Raw genomic sequence first — 20,140 nt, forward strand, 5'->3', positions numbered from 1 at the left:
TTTTGTAGGTTCTTGGCGAATTTTCTATCATATACTACATATCCCGAACTATTTTTAATTATTTGATTTTGGCCTGTAAGGTCGATGATCAAATGAATGATTTTCAAGTCATATTTTTTCTATTTCAAATCGAGCTAAATGATCAAAGTTTTATAAATTTTTGATGCCCATGGCGGAGGATATAAAAAGCTCTGTCCGAAATTAAGGATTTTTCGCAACTTTTCCAACTCTCCTGATAATTAACTGACTGTTTCATCAAGATTTTGCATTGTTCCAATATTTTCTCAGAGGGAAAACATTTTCTTCATTTCATTTCCTGTTCTAATGATGCCCAAATTCTCATGGTTGACTAATATCAAAAGATAAAGTCCATGACACAACACCTACTCTATTACCAACTCATAATTTGGTGACTATAAATTCATTTTATTTTTTATGGCAAATATAATAATCGGAAAATGAAAGAGGCAAACAACATCTGTCATTTGTTGTTGGAGCTCATTTCAGAAACATTAATCAACTCCATTTGAAAATAAAATCAAAATTTGCAAATTTTTTGTTTATAATCTTTACCAAAAAACAAATTAAGCAAGGCCACCTTTGTGAAGATATCTCACAAACAAGCCCCTTCTCCAAAAATAAATTTTGAAGCTTCACGTGGGTCCATATATTTTCGGCATTTTTTTGTTATCGATTAATAATTACTCCGGAATAGTGTATTTTTGTTTTGTTTAATAAATAACATTTATTGACTCTAGAATAATCTAGATGTGTTGTTTGTCTTGTTTAAATATTGGTCAATAAATTTGTTATTTTTTATTTCTGTTTTGGAGGGGAAAGCCTTATTGAATATTTGGTTTCATTATCAATAATTGCTTGCTAGTCGTCATCATACTACAATATCGATTAGTAATTTTGTTGGTTTCTACTAATAAGTATATGTTATTTATTGTTATAAATGTACCTTGGTAGCGTCTTAGTTTTATTTGTCATGGTCTAGTAACTACCCTACTAAGTATTGGGCGCCACCTACTAAAATATGTGTTTCATTGGAAAAATTGTGGACTTTCACTTGTCGTTATTTTTTCTGTTTTCAGTTTTTATTTTTTTGTTGCTGATGATTAAGTCAAAAATGATTGATTGTTTTGCATTCGTCGATAATTGTAGTTTTTATTGGAATGTTCTCTTTTAAGGGTGATTTTGTTGAAAACCAAAAAAAAAAAAAATAACTGACAATTATTTGTTGGCCCAAATAACGGTGATTATATGGTTGTTGTTGTCATGGAATTTTAATTATTTGCCTTTTTATTTGGAATAAACTCAAATTGTAATTTGGTAATTAGCTGGAATACTTTATCCCCACATCAATCGATATTCCATATGAGAAACAAAGTCCAACTATTGACTGGAAAATAATACCGAAATTATCAAAATACCAAAAATCAGACCAACAATTGGAGGCTTTGGGAAGGATGATTTGACAACCAATGCGAACCATTATTTTTTGAAAAAATTACCCAAAATCCCCAAAAATTCCGTATAATGGATGTACGATTATTTAGGACCTACCCCGATATATATGTTAATATTGATTATATTTGGTACTGTGAATTTCTATCCACTGAGAATCCGAAATATTAAATTGTTTCGGGGTAGCCACCATTTAATGGCACACCTGTTATTCAATTCGGTAATAAAAACTCTTACTAAAATCCGAATCTATCCAAAATTGAGAAGTACCAAATTATAGCCAATTCGGTTGAAAAAATATTTTGCATTTAATTAGCCATAAATATATCAATTCAAATATTTTAATTTTTATTTCTTCTTGTTCTTCTTTATTTTCTTGCAGACAATAAAACCAAACCCGAAACAATTGAAATATTTTCTGTGAAAATACGTGAAAATGGTACCTTTAAAATGTTAAAAATGTCCCTGGAGGATGTATGGAATAATGGCTGGGAATTGCGTATTAATAATTTTGCCGATAAGGAAAAGCCCCCACACAATGAAAAGGATATAAGAAACCAGGTGAGTACCAACAAAAGATAAAAAAAGAAAAAAATATTAAAATTTTGAAAATATCAGTCATAACAAAATGGAGAGCTAAAATATTTTTTTTAGAATGCGATTTTGCACCATCCGAAAATTTGACTAACCGAGAGATCAAAATGCTAGAACTCTAGATTCGATTAAAGTAAAAACGACGATAAGTTCGCCCGGACCTAACTTTTTATAACCTCCACTACGTGGTTGACTTTCAAAATCCATATATCAATCGGAGCCTTTATATGTGAAGTAGGATGCTGCTCAAGTTCTCAGATTGGAAACTCGTGGTACCGAAAATTTAACGGGACATTTGTATAGGGCCTATTTTAAAAATATTCAGCAATATTGAATACTTTCTAGAACGATTTTTTTAATAACCAAGAATCTGTATCAAATTATGGGCTTATATTTATAATTTTCTGTATATATGTAAATCTGCCTTCAGGAATCCTTTATACCACATTACAGACTCATCGGTTTAGAAAATGCGGCTAAAGCCTTCACAATACTGAAAATAGATCGATATGGGAACTATATACGAAAACCAGAACTGGTAGGAAGATTTGACACCCAATGACAGCCTAAAAAATCAAATTAGAGCAAATCCGGTTGAAACCCGAAACCCAGACATCCTAAATTAACGAATACTGGTTGATACCGTTATAAAGAGGATCTATTTGGAAACTTCGACCAATCTTGATAATTTTTGGTAGGCAGATTTTCTACTCATTGAAAATCCAAAATATTAAATTACAGCTAATTTGGCTGAAACACGTATCCAAGCTCCTCCCCCAAAATAGCGAAATTTGGAATGTAGCCTTATATATGGGTTTCACTGAAAAGTTAACCAATATTGATCTTGTTTAGGTGCAAGATTTGACACCCAATGAAAACCGGAAAAATCGAATTAGAGCCAATTCTTTTAGAAAACGTGCTACAAAAACCGAATAATAGGGGTTACCATAATATGGAGGTTGCCCGATAACTTGGGTCAATATTGATAATTTTTGGTAGGGACATTTTCAACTCAATAAGAATCTAAAATATGAAATTGCTCTCAAATTGGTTAAAACTCGTGATCAAGCTCTCCAAAATGCCGAAAATTGAGATGGAGCTTTATATGGGGACTTCCCTAAAAGGTGGACCAATATTCATAATTTTTGTAGGAAGATTTAATACCATACCACAAACCAAAATACCGAGTTACAACTAATTAGGTACATACACACCCAAAAAATACCGAATATGGGGTAACCTAAAAAACTGGGCCAATATTGATAAATTTTCGTAGGTACCTCGGATGAGCGAAGTGAATACAAAATGCCTCAAACCCCCCAAAATGCCATTAAAGGGTACCACCTTACCTTTTCGGTATGGAAATTACAGCCAATTCGGTGGAAAAAACGTGGCAAACCGATATATCACATTTGCAATATCAACCAACATAGATGTAATAGCTATGCCAGCGCTAAATTTCAAAGCTCTATCTGAAATATTGCGATTTCTATCGTGATTTCAACAGACAGACGGGCCCACATAAGTCGCCATAGAATTTTATTTTGATAAACAAAATATATATACACTTTATGGGGTCTCAAGGGAATATTTCGAGGTGTTGCAAACGGAATGACTAATTTAATGTACAACACCAAAAGGAGGGTATAATAAATATAACAAATCGTGATATGTTAGATAGAGGAATATAACAAAAATGCGTAACTAAAACTAAAATTTTTGGAAGGAGATTTTGTAACCTATATCAGTAGTGGGCAAATTTTTCAAGGGGATATTAAAATGTTGAGGTTTAGATAAAAAAATATAAAAACTGAAAATTTTCATAATTCAGTTGAAGAGGTCAGATCGAGAACCATGACAATATTCACCACTGCGACTTCTAGAATCTATTTTTATTAATCATTTTTTTAACATCTTCATTTTTCAGGTATCCTTTGCACGCAAAGCCAAACAAAGTCTCTGGAATAATAATCAGCATTTTGTCTATTGGTGCCGCTATGGCAGTCGCCAGCAGGATGTTCGAAAACGTCAAGTAAGTTCACATTTGAAAAAACTCAAAATTTTAGGATTTTAATATTTCTCAGTTTTTCCAATTTCTTTCAGATGTCGGAATGTGTTAAATGGGGCAGTGTGGGCATGAATGCGGGTATGCTGCTGCTGATGAACAAAAAATCATATTCCACCTCAAAGTAAATGCAAAGCAAACAAAGTGATGGGAAATTGTGATGCCCAATGCAACCAGACCACAAAAACTGTGAACATTCTTTATTTTTTTATTTGGAAAATGAAAGGAACCAAAGAATGGCTTATTTTTTGTATTGTTATTAACAATTCCCATAATGAAGAAAACAAAGTAATGAGGGTTAGAACAACAACATTTGTGATATATAAAAAAAGAATTTGATATTTTTTAAAACAAAGCCCCTGTTCTACGAAAAAAAGTACCGCATGAAGTGATTGAATGAAAAATATTCATATGCATTGCATTTTTTTCGGTAGATGGATGGTATACACAGATAAGATAACCACTAAAGCCTTGGTAATACCAAAAACAAAATTATTTAAATGATGGTAAAAAACAACACTCACACAAAAAGAATACAAGTATTAGTAAATGTTTATTTTAACGATTTAAATAATTAAAGTTATACAAAGAAAAATAAAACACCACACAATGAAATGTTCTAGTCCTCAAGTCAAGAAAACTGGAAAAAAGCACAGCCTAAACTAGCCAAACACCCTTCCTCACAAAACCAATTGAAAGGACCCCCCTCATAAATGTATAGCCAAAACACTACTACATATCCAAAAGGCAAAAAAAGAAAATAATTTAACATTTTTTCTTGAAATTTGTCAAGGATACACCACTCTACACTCACAAAAAAATTTCCCACCTGCCCTTAAAACCAACAAACCAAGCAACAAAAAAAACTATATATGGAGACAGCTTTTTCACAACCACAATGTGCTCTACTACTCTATAAAAAAAAACTGTGAACTATTATTGTTATCGTTTTTTCTACATACATTTACATATGCATATATGAGAAAAACAAGTAACGAATGGAGAAAAGACTTATTTATTTTTATTATTATTAATTACTCTTATTATTATTTTTTATAATCTATTTTTTACAAAAAAAAAGGATAACAATTGAATTGCAAAAAGAGAAAAATTCTATGTTTAAGAGCTTGTTATTGTTATTATTCCCTATATAAGTTTATTATAATTAAGATATTTAAGTAAAAATACACATATATGGAGCTACAAAAAGAATTATACACATTATTTACTATGCCCTCAAGAAAAAGAGAGGTTATCTTTAAGGATTTTATTTCCTAACTGCAATTTGGAAAACTAATAAAAATTTAAATTGAAGATAAATTCTACGGAATCTTCATTGAACTTAATGATTTGGTTTTATTTGGAAAATAGCACACATTTTTTTCGATGAAAATTGCAGATTATCTTGCTTTTGAATAAGTGGGTAATTCACGACATTTTTAGGATAGGAAATTACCATTTAGGACGGACTTATCTTGTAAGATTACCGCTAAAAAGTGTCGATAAATAGATGAAATATACAAACAATTGAAAAAATCGTTAAGTTCGTTCGGGAAGATCTTTTCATACATTCATTCATCATGTGGTGTGCATTCAAAATATCTTAAATAGGCCTGGAACTACATATGGTGACTATGTCATTATAAATTGTCTGCTGGTAGATTGTTTATTTCAGTTCGGAAAACTAAGCTACACTGCGTATCATAACTATAGACGCACCTTTAATTCAATTGGTATGTTAGTTGACTAATAAAATGGACCCATTAAGTTATTGTTCACAATAAAACGATCAAAAACACATATTATTCAACAAAAATAATTAATTTATTCTTTATGGTTTCGCCGAATTCTGCACTTTCAAAATTACTGGATTGAGTTTGTGATCCCTACATGGATAGTCTATAAATTCTGGCGCTCTTAAGAAAAATAATTTAAGTTTTGAAATTTGAGTTTTATTCGGTTGTTCCTGGCTATATTTTAGTAGCAATATATTCTTGGTGATCCTTGAAGTGTTTTCTGGCTGGGTTTTCCGTGTTGCTGCAGTTTTTTTGGCGTTTATTTTGCTGAAGATGCCGTCGCAGTGTATTTGCAATGTCTGCAATGAACATATTGCAAAATCTAAATACAAAATTGGATGCACCGGCTGTGCAAATTACTTCCACTTGGATTGTGTGGGTGTATCTGAAAGTGAGGCTCGAGTTAATAAGGCTCTTAGATATACGTGCATTACATGTATCCGTGCTTCTGGTGGTGATGGTGTGGCTGGTGTTGTTGATCATGGCGCTAGTGTTAGTTCGGTTGCTGGTGTGATGCCTGTTTCTAGTGCTTCTGTTGATAATGGTGCTGCACTTGTTAATGCGGATGCCTTACGTAGTTTGCAGAATGATATGTTATCTACCATGAAACTAAAGATGGATGCTTACATGGCACAGTGTATGCAGGAGTTTAAATCCCAAACAGATGCTCTTTTTGAATTGTACAGTGCTGAATTCTCTGAGGTGAAGAGCAATATCACTGAGCTGAAGCAGTCCGTTTGTGATCTTAAGTTAACTGTCAGTGAAATGAAAAACACTTCTATTAGTGTGGAAAAGAAGTTAATAGACAGAGTCCATGAATTGGAATTATATAATGCTATGCTCCAGCGCAGACTGAATCGATCGAATGTCATTATTAGAGGATTGCCGGACAATATAAAAGACCTTAGAGCGCTAACTGTAAATATTGCTAAGGTTTGTGGGATGCAACTGGTGCCTAGAGATTTGCAGCACTGTTGTTACATATCTGACCGTAGAGCGGTGTTGGTGAAATTTAACTCTGTGCAGGATAGAGATTCACTGATGCGTAATTACTCTAAAAAGGGTCGTATTCTTCTGAAGGAAGTAATTGAGAATTGCATTGTGGAGTCTCGAGTGTTTATAAATGATCACTTAATTAAGTCGACCTCCAAACTTATCTATGCCTGTAGAGATTTGCTTAAAAGGAAGCATATTAGGAAATTTAAGCTGCTTAACGGTGATCAGCCCTTGGTTGAAGTTCTTCTTCCTGATGGAACGAAAACTAGGTTCGAGCAGCAGGAACTTATTAATTTTGCCAATCGATCCTGAGATTCGCAGATGCGGAATGTATTGGATAATGATTGTGGGGCGGTGCAGTTTCCTGTTACATAGCCATGTGATGTATATTTATAATTGTTGATCTCATTTTTCTTAATTTTAATATTATTTTTCTTAAAACAATTATTTTATTTTTTTGAATTGGTATATTCTTTATTGTTTAATTTGTTATTCTTTTATTATTATTTTGATATGCATTCAATGTTTAATCGAACTTTAATAATTATGCTCCCCAGTCTCTTATTTAATTTTTATGTGCCCTGATGTGAATCTAGGGCCTGTAATTAGCGATGCTCAATTCTTTACGCAGAACATTCATTGTGGTGATGGTAAGCTTACGTATGCCCATTTGAACTGTCAAAGCATTCGTCCGTCTAGATTCAATAACAAATTGGATGAGATAAAGTGTCTACTTGTTGGCAGTGGAATTGATTTTTTTGGTGTGACTGAGTCTTGGCTTAACTCAGCTGTCTCATCGAGGTCATTGAGAGTTCCTGGCTATAAGGCTCTTCGTAGTGACCGCATTGGACGTGTAGGTGGCGGTGTTATGTTGTATGTATGTGACAGATTGTCATATAAGGTGGTTTTTAAATCGGATCATTATGGTGTATGCGAGTCTTTGTGCGTCGAGCTGTGTTTCGGTGCATATACGTTGCTTGTTGCCGTTGTATACCTGCCGCATGGAGATGTAGATTCCTTTCGTAGCATTCATGAGGGTATTTTTGATTCATATGCAAATGTGTTTGTCTGTGGTGATTTTAATTGTAACTTATTTAATTCTTCGAAATCTACGTTGATGCGGGGCATATGTAGGTCTCTTGGGCTTTCTATTGTCCACAATTCCAAGCCTACGCACTTTGATCTTGCTCATAGTTCTACCTCGCTGATTGACTATTGTTTGATCAGTGATCCCATGCGGCTGGGCTTTTCCTCGCAGGGGCAATGCCCTAGCATATCTCGCCATGCGCTTATCTTTGGGATGATTGATTTGCCTGTAGTTGCTGAAGAGAAGGTAATCGAGTATCTTGATTTTTGTAATGCGGATTGGATCGGTATTTGTGATTTTGTGTTTAATTTTGATTTTTCTCCTCTGTATCTCACCAGTAACGTAAACAGCCAACTGGCCTTGTTTGAGACGTTATTTCAGAGTTTGCTGTCTTTTGTTCCTCTTGCTACTCGTCATATTAGCCCCAAAAATGATGAGTGGTTGAATTCTGATGTTGTGAAGTCAGCTCGTTCGATTCGGGATTTAGCTTACTTTGAATGGCGCAGAAGGCCTACTGATGACAATAGACGTATATATTGTATCTGCAGAAATCGTTGCAAGGCTGTTATGCGTAATGAAAGAAGAAAATATTATGGAAAGTTGTTCGGTCGTATGAACAGTAGTCAATTATGGAAGTCTCTTAGGTCCTTTGGTTGTCTGGATTGTGGTGATGATGTTCCTTTTATTGATGTTAATACTGTTAATGATTACTTTTGTAATGTTGGCAAATCTAATCCTGGTGTGAGTGTAGGAATTGATGGTGCCTTGGTTCGAGAGTCATTTAGGTTTTACTGCGTGTTTATGGAGGATGTTGAAAGTGCTCTCCGCAAAATTAAGTCTGGAGCTGTAGGTTTTGATGGCATTCCTATTAAATTTTTTAAGAGTGTTTTTCCATACATATCTGTTCACTTTTTGCATTTTGTTAATTGTATTTTTATGACGTCATCCTTCCCGCAAGCTTGGAAGGTGGCTCGTGTGGTGCCTGTTCCGAAGAAAGGGTCTTCATACAGTCAGTCTAACTTGCGTCCAATAAGTGTATTGCCGGCCATGTCTAAGATAGTTGAGCATATTATTAAAGATGCTATTTTGGAGTTTCTTGGTGATCACAAATGCCTGAGTAGTTCTCAGTATGGTTTTCAGCGTGGCTGCAGTACTACGGTACACTTATTATCCCTTACTGATGTTATTCGTGATGTTTTTGATGGTTCTGATGTTGGTCTTCTTGTTGGTCTTGATTTGTCTAAGGCCTTTGATTCAATTGACCACGCGCTGCTTATTCGCAAGCTTAGAGTCAAATTTGGATTTTCCGTTTCGGCCTGTAGACTAATTTCGTCGTATCTGGAGTGTAGATCCCAGTTTGTTGTGCACAAGGGTGTCCAATCTGATGTTGGTCTAATCCGGTGTGGAGTCCCGCAGGGTTCTGTACTGGGCCCATTACTTTTTATTATGTTCATTAATGACATCATGGATTCTGTTACTGCTAGTGATTGTAGTCTCTTCTTGTATGCGGATGACATACATGTATTCTTTAGGAGTGCTGATCTCGCCAGGTTGGAGAATCTTGCTAACACAACGTTGCAATCTCTCTCTATGTGGATCTCTTCCAATGGTCTTGATATAAACTGGGATAAGACTGAAGCTGTTTTGTTCAATTGTTGTTATGACGGTTCTATGCCTAATATTTGCGTTAGTTCCTTTACTATTAATATTGTTGGTGAAATGAAGTGCCTGGGTGTAATTATTGATGCCAAACTTAGTTTTTCGACCCACATTGATCTTCTGTTGTCCCGTGTGCGATTCCAGCTTAGGAGGCTTTATAGTGTCCAAGCATATTTGCCTCTTGGTGTTAGGGTGAAGGTAGCTATGTCGTTGTTGATGTCTCAGGTTAACTATTGTTTGGAGGTTATTTCGGGCTCTAATTCTGGTCATTTGCATCGGCTCCAAAAGGTTGTTAACTCCATTGTTCGTTATGTATATGGTTTGGGTCGTAGTCATCATGTTTCCCAATTTGTTGTTAAATTTCTTGGCCTATCCTTTTATACTTATGTTGAATATCGTATCCTTTTGTGTTATTATAGAATTATGAGAAATGTTGATTTACCACTGTGTAGTAGGTTTGTGATGTGTAGATCCTCTCGGAACCCTCAGTTGTTGTATCCGAGGTTTTCGTCTGCAATTTGTGAAAGATCATTTGTAGTTAGAGTCGTAAGATCGTGGAATCAGCTCCCTTTGAGCCTTCGTAAGTTTACCTCTTCCACTTTTGCGTATAGGAGGGAATTGTTTGGGCATTTGTCTCGTATTTGATGAAGCTGGCTTTGAAGAAATCGCTGATTACAGGTTGCATAATGGTACTTTGTCTTTTTTTTTAATTTTTGGCTGGGGAGCCATTTTTATTTAAGTTCGTTAGCATTTATGTTATAGATTTATACATATGGAATTTAATGTCTGTGGTTCTGATATTGCTCTTGGGCTCGAGAGGAATATATAGTATATTTATATGTATGGTTCCTTAAGCTTCCTTTCCCCTCCACTTTTCTTAGCAACAGTTAAGTAGAGTGCAGTGGATTGGGGTTCTTGTTTGGAATCTGTTATGTTAGCGGTTTGCATTAAATTTCATTATGTAGAATTTTGTTTTTTGCTGTTATGTATTTTTAATTTATTTAGTTTATTCTTTGTTTGGGTTTTTATTTTTTTTTATATATAAGTTAATATAAGTTATTGGCCATGCTGGCTTTTTTATATTACATTGTATGAAATAAATGAAATGAAATGAAATGAAATGAAAGTGTTGCATAACTATAGACGCACTTTTACAAAATTAGAAAAAAAATATTTTTTAAAACTTAAATAAAATAAAATAACTTTTATAATTAATGGATAGGGCCTCCCTTATTTTGAATAAGCTCAAAAATTTTATCCATCACACTGTTGATCAAAAGTATTCGCAAGTCTTCATCGATTGACCGCCATTCATCGATAATCACTTCTTGGAGGTAAAATACAGTTTGGTATTGGAGGTTTTCTGCATAGACACGATGAGTCAAGATTCCACACATGTTCTCGATCGGATTCTGGTCGGAAATTTTAATATTTTTTCGATTTTAACCATACTTGAGTATGGCGACTTTTATGAACTGGTGCGTTGTCCTGCTTAAAACGTGTCCTTGATTGTTGCTGCTTTCCCAAAATGGCAATAATTTGTCTTCCAAGACTTGAACGTACTCCATTGAATTCATCCGACAACATGGAAATGTCAAATAAAGCATTCCGTGGCTATAAAATGCTCCCAAGACCATCAAGGAACCGCCAACGAAATATCGTATTAAGAAATAACGATATTTCGGTAACCGCCATCTTGGTAGCATTTTATAGCCACGGAATGCTTTATTTGACATTTCCATGTTGTCGGATGAATTCAATAGAGTACGTTCAAGTCTTGGAAGACAAATTATTGCCATTTTGGGAAAGCAGCAACGATGAAGGACACGTTTTTAGCAGGACAACGCACCAGTTCATAAAAGTCGCCATACTCAAGTATGGTTAAAATCGAAAAATATTAAAATTTCCGACCAGAATCCGATCGAGAACATGTGTGGAATCTTGACTCATCGTGTCTATGCAGAAAACCTCCAATACCAAACTTTATTTTACCTCCAAGAAGTGATTATCGATGAATGGCGGTCAATCGATGAAGACTTGCGAATACTTTTGATCAACAGTGTGATGGATAAAATTTTTGAACTTATTCAAAATAAGGGAGGCCCTATCCATTAATTATAAAAGTTATTTTATTTTGTTTAAGTTTTAAAAAATAAATTTTTCTAATTTTGTAAAAGTGCGTCTATAGTTATGCAACACCAGTAATTTTGAAAGTGCAGAATTCGGCGAAACCATAAAGAATAAATTAATTATTTTTGTTGAATAATATGTGTTTTTGATCGTTTTATTGTGAACAATAACTTAATGGGTCCATTTTATTTGTCAACTAACATACCAATTGAATTAAAGGTGCGTCTATAGTTATGATACGCAGTGTATAAGAATCAATTAAACGAGCGATGTAAAAATCATAAACCTATATTGAAAACTTTCAAGAAAGTGGTTTTTTATTCAAATCCGGAAAAAGAAAAAATGTAACTAGGAGGTATGGGGGCTACCCTACCCTGAAGCATGAACCAATATTGAAATGTTTTTTGTAAGGAGATTTTCTTCTTCTACCAAATGGGAATCCAAAATATCAGATTCAAGCTAATTCGTTTAGAAAACCTGCAAAACCTTCCCAAAATACCGAAATTTTTGGTCAAAAACGTGCCAAAACTCCCAAAAATACCGAATAATAGGAGGTATCGCTCTATGGTAGGATACACTGACACATTAACCAAAATTGATATGAGAATCCGAAATATCAGATTGGAGCCTAAACTCAAAAAATGCCGACTTGCGGGACTATTCCAAAAAGTGAATCAAAATATCGGATTGCCAATACTCCACAAAATACCGAATAATGGGGGGTATTGCTTTATGGAGGCTATCCTAAAAAGTATACCAATATGAGATTATTTTTGGTAAGGAGATTTGGGTGGTACTGATATATGGGGCCACATCGATAATTTTTGTTAGGGAGATTTACTACCCAATGGAAACTTTGATGCGTTCTTCGACGGACGAGCCAATGAACTCTGGCACAACGAACCTAGGTGCAATGTGTCAAGGTCTATCTGACCGACTCTCTCAACCAAGAGAATAAACTCACTGTTGAACCTGAGCAAAGCTGAAATTGGAGTAATGACAGAAGTCATTACTTGTCATTGCAATATCAGGGCCTTTGCCAGTAAATGGGACAATGATGTTACTGATTACTGCAGACTCTGTGCTGATAATTGAGCATCTCCTGTGTCGCTGTCCAGTTCTGGCCTACACACGGCACAGACTAGTGGGTGCTCACTTCCCACCGTCTCTAAGCATCTTTTCAACTATGGAACCTGCTTTTATCTACAGCATCATTAGAAACCTAAAGTGGTTGGGAATGTGCAACCTTATATGTTTTCTGTCCAATTTCTATAGCCATCGAAACTATTCCAACTTTCCTCCTAACACTTCATATTAGCTTCTTATCCTTTCTTTCCCTTCTTTATATCTAACTCGTTATATTCAAAATGTGTCAAAATGTCCTCAAAATATCGAATATTTGGGTGTACTGTCATATGAGGATTACCCTAAAACTAGGTCCGATTTATCCCAATTTCAGTACCAATTGAGCTAGACGTATGGTAAATTTCGGGTAAATATTTCGTGGTGTTACAAATGGAATGAAAAATTTTAACACACACTCCACCTTATGGTGCAAAATGCAAACTTGGTTGGGAAAATGCGACTAAGACATTCAAATACCTGATTGTCGCGGAAATTGAATTCGAAACTTCAACCACGTACTACATTGTTTTCCACAGGCTATTGCTGCTATTATTATCTTGCTTATCGGACGAACAATTTGTGTTAATAATTAGATTCAGATTAAAATTTTCACGATTGTCATCTACAATACAGCGTACACAAATTAATTTTCGCTGCATTCCTGCAGTTTTGGGAAATGCTTTCCCGATACAATTATCCGAAATTTGAACCAATCGATATTGTTAATTTATAAATATATACATACATATATATTTGCTTATTTCTGCCATCCGAATTGGCTTTTTTTATTATGACATACATACATTGGCCACGAGCGTAATTGAACATCAAACTCCAGACACATATTCACTTTCGAAGATCACCAGCACCGCCTCTTAGAATTATCGCATTATTTTAGTCGAATGTATTTTTCTTTTAAGGAAACCAAAATTTAAAGGTCTATTTCATATCAAAAGAAATTGAAAAATGTTTGAAATTTCGAAGAAACAACGAAGCCGGCAATAAATTGAAGTTCGTACCACACTGTCGGTTAAAGAATTTTTGAAGGCGACATTTTTTGTATTTTTTTGAATTTCACAAAAATGAAAATATAATAGTCATCGAGGAAGAACTGAATTAATATTAATCACATTTGGTCGAAATCGGATACTAGAGATATATTTTATTGGCCAATTCGACCAATGCAGAGATGCAGAGATATATAGATAAGTATAATGCAAACATATGCGCTATATGTTTACATGGGCTATATGTTTACAGGGGGATGTCGAGAGGTCTCAATGGCATGCCCGAGACAATGGAGATATATGTATTGATAAGAAAGACATGTAGTAAGTATGAAAAGCAAATATTCCCAAACAAATGTATATGGGCAATATTGCCAATTTTTTAACATAGCTGAAGCGGAGGTTCGCCCCTTTATAACTCGGGAATTACTTAAGTATATGAAAAAAAAGTGAATAGTTTTGGGTTAATTGGTCTGTCATTGCAAACTGTTCATAATATTGACCTCCAAACTTTATTTTGGTGGTGTCTACTTTAATTCTACTTCGTGAAAATCCAACTACTAGAACGGCGGGAACTGGTTTTCCAAAAACACGAAATTTGGCAAAAAATGTTTTTGAAAATATCGCTGATTTATTTACGTTTTCTATGGATCCTTTCCGCTACAATAAATGACCTCATGACTTTAAAAAGTTCAGCCGAAAGAGAGATGTACCCAATTTATCTCAAAAATTGTGTGAGCTGGCACATTCATGGTTCTTAATGGACCACATTGAAATCGGTGTAGATCGATGTATTTTTTTAGGGTCCACACCACTTATGTATCATTTTTCGTTAATGGCATATGGAGTTTTCGGAAATTATTCGCGTTTTACGATTTTTTGGGTACTTCAATGCAACGTGTGGCACATCTTAGCCGTCAAATGAAATTTCGCAAAATATATATGCATTGGAAGATAAACTTCAGTACTTCCTGGAAACCGCATGCGCATCAAATGATTTTGAGAATTTCGCGATTTAGACGAAATTTAAAATGTATATTTCATAATATTATTTTATTTTAAGATTTATTCCTATTTATAGAATCCCAAGATTTATCGGAAGGGTCTTGAAATAATCCGCAAGGCGTATACTTATACACAAAAAGTGATTATTTTTATATATGTCAATTTTTCGGCGTAATTCGGGTAAAATAGCAGAATAACCCCAACATTTTTATCTGAAATTTCTTGTATAAAATTAAAAAAATAAATATGATGACATTATTTTTTCGAACCAAAAACAAATATTTTTCCTCAATATCTTGTTTTGTTGTCGCTGTGACAAAATTAAAACCTCGATAACTTTTGCGCGCATCAACCAAAAACTTGATTGCGAACGGTTTCGGAGTCAGAACATTTTTCTCTGTATGTGTACCAAAAATCACCTTGAGGAACAAAGAATTACAACATGAGATAACCATTTAAAATATCCGACATTACTAAATTCGGGTTGTGCCATGGTAAATTTTTAGTAGGATGATTAACCAATTCTGTTAAAGAAGTCATTACATTATCATGATATTGAATTAGCCAAATTCCAAATGTTGACACTTTGTAGGGAAGGTACCAGAAGAGTGAAGCAACGGTCCCATCTTCTAGCTTGATCTATATAAGGTATATTCCGTTTCCTCTATATGAGATTTACAAGTATTCATACTTTTGACCAATAAGAGTAGACCGATAAGTCCTATCTTCCTACAATATACATGTATGATTAAAATATTAGATTGAGGGTCGCGATATATAATTATCTTTAAAATAAGGAGATTTGCTATTTAATACTAAATTATAACCAATTTGGTTGAAAAGCTTATCCGAACTCCCTTAAAATACTGAATAATGGGGAGTATCGTTATATGGGGACTATGAACCAATATTGATAATATTTGGTAGGAATATTTGCTACTCAATTAGAATTCAAAATTCTAACTTAAAAACGAGCCAAAAGCCTGTCAAATACCTAATATTTGGGGGCTATACTAAAACGTGGACCCATTTTAAATACCAAACAACCTAGGAGTAGTAACAATTCTATCTTATTTCGAGCTCTATCGTGATTTCAACAGAGAGACATTGCTGAATAGACATATAATTTTATTCTGATTAACAATATATACTTTATCGGGCCTCAGATAAAAATATAATATATAGAGGTTTTGCAAACGGAATGACAAATATAATATGCGCTCCATCTTATGATAATAAAGATATAGTTTGGACTGTCCGACTATACCCCTTTGTTTACTTAATCTACATACGGACTAATTTGAACTTAAAATTCAAAACTTACCTCACGCAACAATCCAAATAAAACATCTGTAGACAACGAACGTTCATGGGCTTCGTCCATAATGATTGCCGAATAACCATCCAAATCTGGATCACGTAAACTTTCACGCAACAGAATACCATCGGTCATGTATTTGATGACCGTTTTCTCCGATGTACAATCCTCAAAACGTATAGCATAGCCTACTTCTTCGCCTGTTATAAAAACAAAACAAAAAATTAGAAAACTATTTATAAGGAAAATTGTTTCAAATCTTACCCAATTTGGTACCCATTTCATCAGAAACACGCTTAGCCACAGACATGGCAGCAACACGACGTGGCTGGGTACAACCAATCATTCCAAAATTACTATAACCATCCTCGTGCAGATACTGGGTCAACTGTGTTGTCTTGCCACTGCCAGTTTCACCCACAATAATAATAACCGAATTCTCGCGTATAATATTCAGCAGTTCCTGGCGAGCGGCGAACACCGGCAGGAATCGTCTCTGTTCGAATATTGATTTCTTACGTGAAAAATCACTTGAACCACCTCCCGAACTATCTTGATCACGCATATGATCTGCAAATTTTTGATCTTTACGATAATCGGCAGTGTCAGAGTCTTTGTCGAATTTCGCATCCTCTTCATCGACTTTCTTCTCTATACCCATAATGTTGCCCAATTTCGTACCGCCCAATTCCCAATGTTTCTTTTGGGCTTTACGCCGTTCCTTCTGTTCACGATAGACACGCACCAGGGCACTTCCTTTGCGTGCCAATAAAGCCATATCTGAGGTAGGATCTTTCACTGGAATAACAGGTTCCGGTTGTTTGGTGAAAACAATGCGGCCATCCAAAAATGGTGGTATAATGTGATGGACCAACAAATGGACACGTTCCAAAGCTTCCTCGTCGAAGTCGTCATTGACATTAATCGACATAACCACGCCGGAGGTTAACATACGATTTCGTTCCCACAATTCGTTGTCTTTGTTATTCTGTCTCTGCTGGGCACTGATACGCTTCGTGCGTTTCTGCTCCAACATTTCTTCGCGTTTCTTGAAATAATCGGCATTGGCATTGCCGAAGGGATTGTGTTCGTCATCGTAGCCTTCATCAATGTTATACCATTCTCGATCCAAGCGACGTTGTTCCTCCTCCCACATATCACGATCTTCATCACTCTCACCCCAAGGTTGACGATTGCTTCGACCTGTTGCTGGGGTGGCTCCTGAACGTTTGCGATCATTAGCCCATTGATTGTATTTGTGGGCTGGGGTGGGACGAGGTGTGTCATCTTCTCGATCTCTACGTGAGCGGCTGCGAGAGCCGGACATGGAACCGAAACCACTGCTGGAACTACGTTCCGACCAATCACCTCTCTCCGAGCTGGCGTACGATTTTGGAGTTGGGAAATCCCAAGATGATTTACGGGATGAACGTTCCGATGGGTCATCATCATCCCATGCGCTGCCCGATACCGATACACCAGATGGAGTTTTAGGCTCGTCACGGAAACGTGGCGTATTTACACTGCGTGCGGAATCACGTTCACTGCGATCTCGTTCACTACGATCGCCACGGTCGCGATCTCTACGATGTTCACGGTCCCTATCACGTTCTCTACTACGATCACGGTCACGACGTTTATCACGACTGCGGTCTCTGTCTTTATGACGGTCCCGATCACGATCTCTATCTCTTGAAGATGACGACGACGAGGATGATGATCTACTGCGTTCCTTATCATCACGTTCCTCATAATTCTTAGTGGAATAATGTACACCGCCTTTGCTACGATCTCGTTTGATGTGCTCCCTTAAACGTTCCCGAGCCTCCTCTGATACACCACCCGTATGAGAGGGAGTTTCATCCTTATGGGCTCTCAGCTGACGGCTGACCTTTTGGAAACTCATTGTATCCGGCTTTTTAAAGGCAAATTCACTTAGATTCGTCAAAGTGGATGGGGTTTTGCTGCCACTCTGTCTATCATCATCGTCGTCGTGCTCATTGTCTCGGAACGAAATAAGACGTTCCTTCTCCTCGCGCTCTTTGCGTTTTTGTGCCGCCAATTTATCCAAACCCAAAATCGATGGTTTCGGAACTTTGAACTTGTTGCCATCATCGGTTTTTGCTTTTTTGATTATCAATCCGCCGCGCATTTGACTGCCGCTTGTACCTTCGAGGCGATGAACGCCCGAATCATCGTCATCCGCCATTTCTATGGGATGGCAGTCCTATATTTCCACATACAATCCGAACTAATTATTTTATTTTATTTGCTCCGACTGAAACGTTTACAAGAGAATGTGACGGTTGCGAATGTGACTACAAAATAGAATTGTGCAATGTTTAGAATGTGGGGATAAAAGCAAATACGACAATAACAAGATGCAGATGATTTGGCGTTGCCATATTTCCACTTATCGAATGAAATCGATAAGTCGTTGAGAAGTAAAGCTATCCGGTAACATATTAAACTGAAATTTGAAAGAAGTTACGATGTTATAGATGAAATAAGCATTTCATGGTATTCCCTATTCGATTTGGGAAAGAAATCATAACATTTCATTAATTGTTTAGGTTTTTAGTTATGTGTTGAAAAAATAAACTTCGAAAATACAACAACCACAATGAAACAATATGCGTTTGTTTCCTTGTGGTTGTTGTATTTTCGATAACATATAACGCGACGGGTGGCACAACGCGAGCATTCCTCTTAGCCCTTATGCCATGTCCAGACGAGCGTTGTTCGCTCTCTCATTCGTTGTTCGACCCTTAATTATGAAGGAATTACTTAGTTCCCCATACAAAATTGTCTGAGCGAACACCGACTTTTGTACGTTGTTCAATTCGAATCACTCTCTGAATCTATACTAATAAAAGAGTAAAGTGATTGACTGACTGACTGACTGATTTAACGATTCATCAACGCCCAGACGAAACGGCTAAAGCTAGAATCTTGAAATTTTGGGTGAGGATCCCTCTTGGTCCAAATGTGACAGATAAGGCTGGGTTTTTGGAAATTCGTACTAGAAGGGTACGAAAAGTACTAAAAAGTACTAAATATGATATCATTTGTATTTGGCGAACCAGTAGAGCTAGAACTCTGAAATTTGGATTGAGGGTCACTGATGGAGTGCAGTATAGATGTACCAAAAGTTTTTTGGAAATTCGAACTACAATTATCCGAAATGTACGAAAATGTACTAAATTTGGTACAATTCTATAGCATGAGAACGGATAGAGCTAAAAACTTGAAATTTGGAATGCGAATTAGGGTTGGGAAGTAGGGTCGATATAAGGAGATGGTTTTGAAATCGTGTACTCATGTGTACGAAAAGTACTATATGGTACTACATTTGGTACAAATTTGATTTGGAGGTACAAATGGAGCTAGAATCCTGAAAATTGAAAGTAACATTACCGTCGGAGTATAGGATTGTGATATGTACGTAGTTTTGGAAAAAGTACGAAAAGAAGTGTACGAAAAGTACTAAATCGTACTATAATTGGTACAATTTGGATTTGGGTGAACCGATAGAGCTGAAACAATGAAATTTGGAGTTAGGATCATTTTAGGGGTGTAGGATTGGGGTCAGGACTCAGTTTAATACATTATTACTTATGGGTACTAAATGGTACTAAATTTGGTGCAATTTGAATTTTAGGTGAACCAATTGAGCTAGAATCATAAAATTTGGAGTCAGGATCACTGTCGAGGTGTAAGATTGAGATATGCAGGAAGTTTTAAAATTTTGTACTTATGTGTACTAAATTTGGTACAATGTGAATTGTGGTTGAACCGATACAGTTGGAATCCTGAAATTTAGATTTTGGAGCACTGTGGGGGTGTTGGTTTGGGTTCAGTTGGAAGTTTTTGAAATTCGTACTAAAT

At 35.7% G+C, this 20,140-nt stretch overlaps 2 protein-coding genes across 2 annotated transcripts; one reads left to right on the plus strand and one right to left on the minus strand.

Moving 5' to 3' along the window:
* Window positions 1-1,849: 1,849 nt before the first annotated feature.
* On the plus strand, window positions 1,850-4,257 carry LOC133326221 (uncharacterized; the record flags this gene model as incomplete). The annotated part of the gene is made up of 3 exons (XM_061534902.1): window positions 1,850-2,031; window positions 3,992-4,096; window positions 4,168-4,257. Coding segments are annotated over 3 exons (377 nt in total), but the record flags the coding sequence as incomplete, so codon positions are not given.
* A 5,831-nt stretch (window positions 4,258-10,088) lies between these two features.
* LOC133326222 (pre-mRNA-splicing factor ATP-dependent RNA helicase PRP16-like) lies at window positions 10,089-18,474 on the minus strand. The gene is made up of 3 exons (XM_061534903.1): window positions 16,517-18,474; window positions 16,259-16,452; window positions 10,089-10,178 (listed from the first exon to the last, which is right to left on the minus strand). The coding sequence occupies exons 1-3, from the start codon at window positions 18,459-18,461 to the stop codon at window positions 10,089-10,091; spliced, it is 2,229 nt and encodes a 742-aa protein (XP_061390887.1). The 5' UTR covers window positions 18,462-18,474.
* Window positions 18,475-20,140: the final 1,666 nt, after the last annotated feature.

The sequence above is a fragment of the Musca vetustissima genome, unplaced genomic scaffold (genome assembly GCF_032173495.1).
Source record: "Musca vetustissima isolate MV318-11 ecotype Yass unplaced genomic scaffold, APGP_CSIRO_Mvet_v1 utg23981, whole genome shotgun sequence".
In the NCBI taxonomy this organism is placed as follows: domain Eukaryota; kingdom Metazoa; phylum Arthropoda; class Insecta; order Diptera; family Muscidae; genus Musca; species Musca vetustissima.

Coding starts and splice junctions, on each gene's coding strand:
- LOC133326222 (XM_061534903.1), bottom strand. CDS start 18,461: ATGGCGGATGACGATGATTCGGGCGTTCATCGCCTCGAAGGTACAAGC. Junction 16,453..16,516: donor TGAAATGGGTACCAAATTGG/GTAAGATTTGAA, acceptor TTTTTATAACAG/GCGAAGAAGTAGGCTATGCT. Junction 10,179..16,258: donor TATTTGGATTGTTGCGTGAG/GTAAGTTTTGAA, acceptor CACAAATTGCAG/ACGAAAACCTCGGATACAAC.